Source organism: Setaria italica, chromosome II (genome assembly GCF_000263155.2).
Source record: "Setaria italica strain Yugu1 chromosome II, Setaria_italica_v2.0, whole genome shotgun sequence".
NCBI classification, from domain to species: domain Eukaryota; kingdom Viridiplantae; phylum Streptophyta; class Magnoliopsida; order Poales; family Poaceae; genus Setaria; species Setaria italica.
This window is the reverse complement of record NC_028451.1, coordinates 16,678,534-16,684,525: the sequence shown is the minus strand read 5'-3', so window position 1 is coordinate 16,684,525 and position 5,992 is coordinate 16,678,534. Positions and strand designations below refer to the sequence as shown.

General features: G+C 42.5%; 1 protein-coding gene across 1 annotated transcript; it reads left to right on the top strand.

The window, feature by feature from the left end:
- Nucleotides 1-2,720: 2,720 nt before the first annotated feature.
- Nucleotides 2,721-3,558, top strand: LOC101755886. The gene is made up of 2 exons (XM_004956225.2): nt 2,721-3,027; nt 3,118-3,558. Exons 1-2 carry the CDS (start codon nt 2,983-2,985, stop codon nt 3,307-3,309), a joined length of 237 nt encoding a protein of 78 aa, XP_004956282.1. The 5' UTR covers nt 2,721-2,982; the 3' UTR covers nt 3,310-3,558.
- Nucleotides 3,559-5,992: the final 2,434 nt, after the last annotated feature.

Genomic DNA, 5,992 nt, shown 5'->3' with positions numbered 1-5,992 from the left:
TGAGATTAGAAAATTATTATAATGCTTTTCTAAAATAAAAGAAAAGGTTTACGTATTTAAATAAAAAGATAAAGATTATGTATTTATTTAATGCTTTTCCTTAAAATATTTAAGTAATGCTTAAGCTTTATAAATAAATAAAATTCTGAATAATGTTTCGATTAATTCCAAACAAATATTAATCTATAGTTCTGCATTTTCTTTTACATTAGAAATTAATTCAAATGCTTTTCAAAAATAAAAAGAAAAGCCTAAAATGGGATAAATAAAGGAAGTTTAAATCGTGGGTTAGTCGTTATGGGTAAAGTTTTGTTAGCTTGCAACTTTATCATGAAGTTAAGTTGTCTAACTTATTGTTGGCTTGCAACTTTATCATGAAGTAAGTTGTATAGTCTTGTGCTTAAAAAGTTGCATCTCAGACTCATGCATGCACTTTATCGTAGATACTGAAGCTCCAGAAGTGGAATTTTTGGAAATTTCTGAAGAACCTCCAGAGTTTGAGGAGGTTATCGAGTTGGTCCCTTGTGAAGCAGGATCGTCTGAAGATGCTAACTTTTTGTGGATCAAGGCAAGCCCCGATGCATTTAAGCCTATCTACTTTGGGGGTTATTGTTTCATGTGTCCAACTATTGGTTATTTTCTTTATGAATGCATTAAGTCTAGAAGTTGATTGAAAACTTACTATTATGCATAATCCAACCTTGTTATTAAGGACATCTTTGCCACCTATTCCAAATAATTAGTAAGTATCCCATGCTTAGCAAAGTATAGTCATGCTACCTTTATCCTTTCTGAGTACTTATGGTACTCAGCAACCTAAGGTAACATTGTCATACATATGTATATCAAGGAAATGACCTGTTTTGGAAGGTAGTGGATGGAAGCTTGGATGAAAGTCTTGAGTTCCGTAGTTCCGTCTACTCAGTTTATTTGATTAAGGACTGTTCATTGTTTTAACCAGTGATCAAGTGATATTACCTGATTACTTACTGTCACATGGGAACCAGCAAGCCCGGTAGGTTAGTTGGCTCTCTGATCAGAAATATTTCGTACCCGTGCTTGGCATGCAGTGGAAGGGCAGGGGTGTAGCCTGAAACTCGCATTGGAGATCAGGCCAAACTTGGGGTCCCATGTGGGGGTGCGTGCCTGGGTTCGAGTAGTCATATTTTCGATAGTTGGGTATAGCTAATCGAAAGGTCATTATGTGCAACCTGGACAATTATACATAGCTGGTGGTCGGGTATCTCCTACAGGATGTAAATTAGTCCGGATCGCCGCAATTCTCGGATATGAATGCACTTGATCATTGTTTGAGCATCGTAGTGTAACAAAGAGAAGGGAACCGTTTGCTTTGAATAAATATGCTGTGTGACATAGTTCCATTTGGTTGCTAAAATATTTTCTTCATCTAGACTGGTCAGGTAACAAACTCAATCTGAAATAAAAGATAAAACTAAGGTTTCACTTATAGTAAGCTCTTTCTGCAAAATGTGAGTCAACCAATACACCATAAAGCTATCATATAGTATAAAAAAGTATTTATATTGGTTAGACGGGTCAGACTTGCTGAGTACTTTGTACTCAGAGGATCCTTTGTTGCTGTTTTCAGAAACCCAGCAGGGACCCACCGAGGAGGAAGCTTCGAAGAACTAGGGTATCTTATGAGTCTCATGATACCCCAGAATAAACTAAGATGTTTAATTACTTGCCCCAGACTGGTTTATATTTTAAACTCTTAGTAATGGTTTAACTTGTACTGTTAAGTTTCTTTTAATCTATGGTTTGTAATAAATCGTACCTCTGGTATGTATATAAAAATGTAATATTTGTTGATGCTATCCCATCGTGGAATCGATCCTGATTTATGGCTATGGAATACACTGTGGAGGTTTTCGAGGAGTTTTGTGAACCCTCGGCAGACTACCGGACTTACACTGTTTTAAGTACGTTTTAGATAATTGTTGTTTTGATAGTAATTAGGCACACTTAAACGAGTTTAAGTTGGACGGTTCCGCCACAGAAAGGCCATCTTTTCTCAAGCACATATCATCCAAGTCCAATAACAAACTCTCCAAGCGCTTTTAACCAAACTTGTGGAGGTACTATAGGGCCGCAAGTTCTAGATAGGAACTTTGCTCAAAAAGATCTTTGGTTTGGAAGGTTGAGAGCTCTGACTTTCGGCCAGGAACTGAACATCCCAATTTTAGTTTTAGAAATTTCCAATACACTTCTGACAGTCCAAACAGCCCACCTTTCAAACTTTGAGCTCCATTTAAAATACTCAAACACTCTTTCTTGTGAACAACAACCAGACACTATATATCCTCGTAAACAAACAAGAGAGCATCAAACAATAAATATTTTAGTTTATTGTGTTCGAAAAATAAATAATTATTTCAGTATAAGGATATATGTTAACAGAAATGCAATAAATATATAGTGATAAAAATAAAAAAAATTACAAGTTTTAAAAATACGATTATCATTTCAGTAGCAACGCATGGGTATTTTGGTAGTTTTTTTACTAACTTCCTTAACCACCGCCCCTATTTAATTCAATTATTTTGGACAACTAATCTAATTAATTAAAACATATCCGTAACGTGGATATGGCTTGTAGCTGTGGTAGTCGTGTCGTGATATAGAAAATGAAAGAGATCAATTCGACCTTCCTACGTACCTGTGCTAAGATAAAAATATGGCTACACTGTAGCCGGAGCGGACAGGTGTTCGGCGGATGCGGCCCTGCGCGGCGTCATCGGCTCCGCGGCCGGCACTTGTCCGCCGCCCAAGCGCCACCTAGGCCCCTTCCCGCAGCTTCGGCCACCACAACAAAAGCCAAGTAGTAGCGCTTGGTAGCAGCCCTGCAACTGCTGCGCCCAACGCACACGGTGGACACCAATCTAACGCATCGCCCCAACAGAGTCTGTCCGGCCCCGCCGCCGCCCGTTGCCTGCTGCGGCCCGGCCGGCCGCGCACGGCATGTCGACCAACAACACCAACGCCGGCAGCCCGGCCACCTCCCAGGTGCGCATATCTTGGTTAATTAGCTTGCTGTGCTTCATTTGGCGATGAAATGATCTGTTGCTGATCTTGATCTTAATTTGTTACATGTAGGACGCCGCTGCTGATGGAGCGGACAAGCAGCAGCAGCAGCAGCAGGACACGGTGAAGAAGACGGTGCAGACGGTGGAGGTGCGGTCGTCGGCGGGGCAGCCGGACGAGGAGGGCGTGCTCAAGCCCGTCAGGGTGGTGCACGAGATCCCCGCCAAGGACGCCAAGGAGAACCCCGGCGTCAAGCAGGACTAGCTATCTAGCTACTCTCTAGCTCGCTTCGTCCACCTTCGGTCGATGGATTTGTGTGACCGACGCTGTTGCTCCAAGCAGCTGTGGTGGCCATAGATGTTAAGAGATCCTAGTATTGAGTACCGTCGCATATGGAGGCGCAAAATAAACAATTGTTGTTGCTCATTTAGAATTCGAATTTCTTGAAAATCTGTTATCGAGAGAATTATCTTTTCTAAGTATAAAATGACTTTAAATCCTTGTGGCTGATAATAGTTCGATTCATCAGTATGAGTAGAAGATGATTTTGACAGTATTTTAGTACTCTTATTAAAAGTTAATAAGAAAAATACAAGAACAAAATAGAAATAAAAGTGGGATGGGCTGTCGTGCCCCTATCCGAGTCCCGTCCAATTCATTTACTAGCTGCAGCCCATCCAAGTCAACTACGCAAGACCTCTCCTTTGCTTTCCCTTTCTTCTCCAACACAGAGCAGTTAGCGCCGCCAGTCATGAATCCGCACCGATGGTCATCATCTCACACCACTAGCTTATAAAATTAGTTGCCCTTGGTCATCTCATTCATCGGGTGCCCCTAAGGCTAGTTGTCAGGTGTCAAATTATGCTTTAGTTGTCAAAGTTTGGAGGTGTCAAATTATGCCTTGTGAATTATTGTCCACGTTTGTATTTGTGAATTATTGTCCAAACATTGACTAATTAGGTTTAAAAGATTCGTCTCGCAAAGTACAACAAAACTGTGCAAAGTACAACAAAACTGTACAATTAGTTTTTAATTTCGTCTACATTTAGTACTCCATGTATGTACCGCAAGTTTGATGTGATGGGAACCTTCTTTTTGCATAGTGCCAAAATTGGGAGTTAGGGGTGAACTAAAAAAGAGCTAATTTTGCCGGATATTACATATTTCAGCGCAGGGAGGTTCCTTCCCCGATCTCGCTGCACGGCTGCAATCTGGAGCTGGAGGAGAATCTCGGCGCTATGTGGCCTAGCAACAGGTTGACAGTGATCGCAGGGAGCTAGGCACAGGTATAGCGTTTGGTGTAAGGTATCCGTAACCTGATTACTGTCGGATATATAAGCACTTTTAGTTTTAATTTAACCTAGAAATAAATCAATATATATAAGCATTTTTAGTTTTAATTTAATCCAGAAATAAATCAATATATAAGTACTTTTAGTTTTAATGTAATTCAGAAATAAATCATGAATATGATGAACAAATAGCAGATTAAACCAGACATGTCTACGCAAGATCTAGACAAGTCTATCATTGCAAATGGAATTACATACTATCCAGTGCTATCAGACTGCAACAGATCATAATAGCTAGTATGGAAGACATAACTTGAGATAAGAGATCGTACGTTTCTTTCTTGATGAAGATCGGCTCCTGGACGACTACCGGGTACAGCAGGCGACGACGATCAGCAGCCTGACGTTGTTCGCGACGGCGAGTGACGCCCGAGTGACGAAGAGGTAGACGAGCCATGGTGAAGGAGTCCATGAAGAACTTGACGAAGCGGAGGAAGCAATCGAGCAGTCGCGCAGAGCGCTTCCCAAAAATCTTATTCGCCCTCTCCCGGTGCAGGATCGCTGAAGACGACGGTTCCGGAGACCTGCTCTCCCAATCACTGGTGCACGCCGACAATCGGGATGGAGTAGACTACGGTGGCGACGCAACAGCGAGAGGAGGCAAACATCCTAGCTCGAATAGATCTATTTTAGGTAGAGGCCGGTAGGTCGCATATATAGGAGAGCCCACAATTCTCACGTCGCGATCGTGATCTAAACCGAATAGGATTCCATATATCTCACTGACTTAAAACCAAGTAACCAAAAAATAAAACGGCAAAAGGAAGCCGCGACCCCGCAAGGCGAGGGGTCGGATTTCGGAGGACAATTCACGCAGGTGCCGCCCGCCCTTCGCCCCGTCCCGCCCAGCCCGGCCCGGCGAGGCGAGGCGAGGCGTGGCGTGGTGAGCGAGCGTGCGCGTGTGGAGCTCTTCTTCTCTCCCCACACACATAGCTTGGAGGAGTGGAGACAACTTCCATATTTAAGTTGGTCATCCCTCTCCTCCACTAGCAATGTGGGACTAAAGACTTGCACCACTCCACCTCTTGCCCACATAGGCCTTTGAGATTTATTTGGAATTCTGAAATTACTATGGGCTAGGCCCATTATTTCAACAATCCCCCACCAGATCTCAAATGCCCATCAGAGATTTTGCCTGTTTCTCACTGTTGTTTATATACTAGTGTTTCAGCGAGGACTGTTAAGTTGAACTCTCGCCTAGAGCTTCAAGCTACATTCATCCACAACTTGAACAATGAACTAAGCCTTGAATTGCAAGTTTTGTGCAGACAAGTTTCACTCAAAGTCGGGACTAGTACCTGGCTGCCTGTAGCCTACCCCGCGGGTGGAGCATATAGGTCGTACTCCCTGGTCTCTTCATGAGCTTAATAGAGATCACCCAAGTCTCACAGACTGCGACCTTACAACAGTCGGGCTCATATAGGTATATTTTTTCAAGATGTTCTGCAGGGCAACATCTTTGCTAATTAAAGCCAACAAAATATATTAAGGCAGTAGCCAGCCTACCATGCAGTGGTTTGAGAGTGTTGCATCATTTCTCGAGTGGGTTAGTAGAATACTCTCATGCTATCCAATGGCTTGTTCTTCCCAGATCC

Coding starts and splice junctions, on each gene's coding strand:
- LOC101755886 (XM_004956225.2), top strand. CDS start 2,983: ATGTCGACCAACAACACCAACGCCGGCAGCCCGGCCACCTCCCAG. Junction 3,028..3,117: donor GCAGCCCGGCCACCTCCCAG/GTGCGCATATCT, acceptor TGTTACATGTAG/GACGCCGCTGCTGATGGAGC.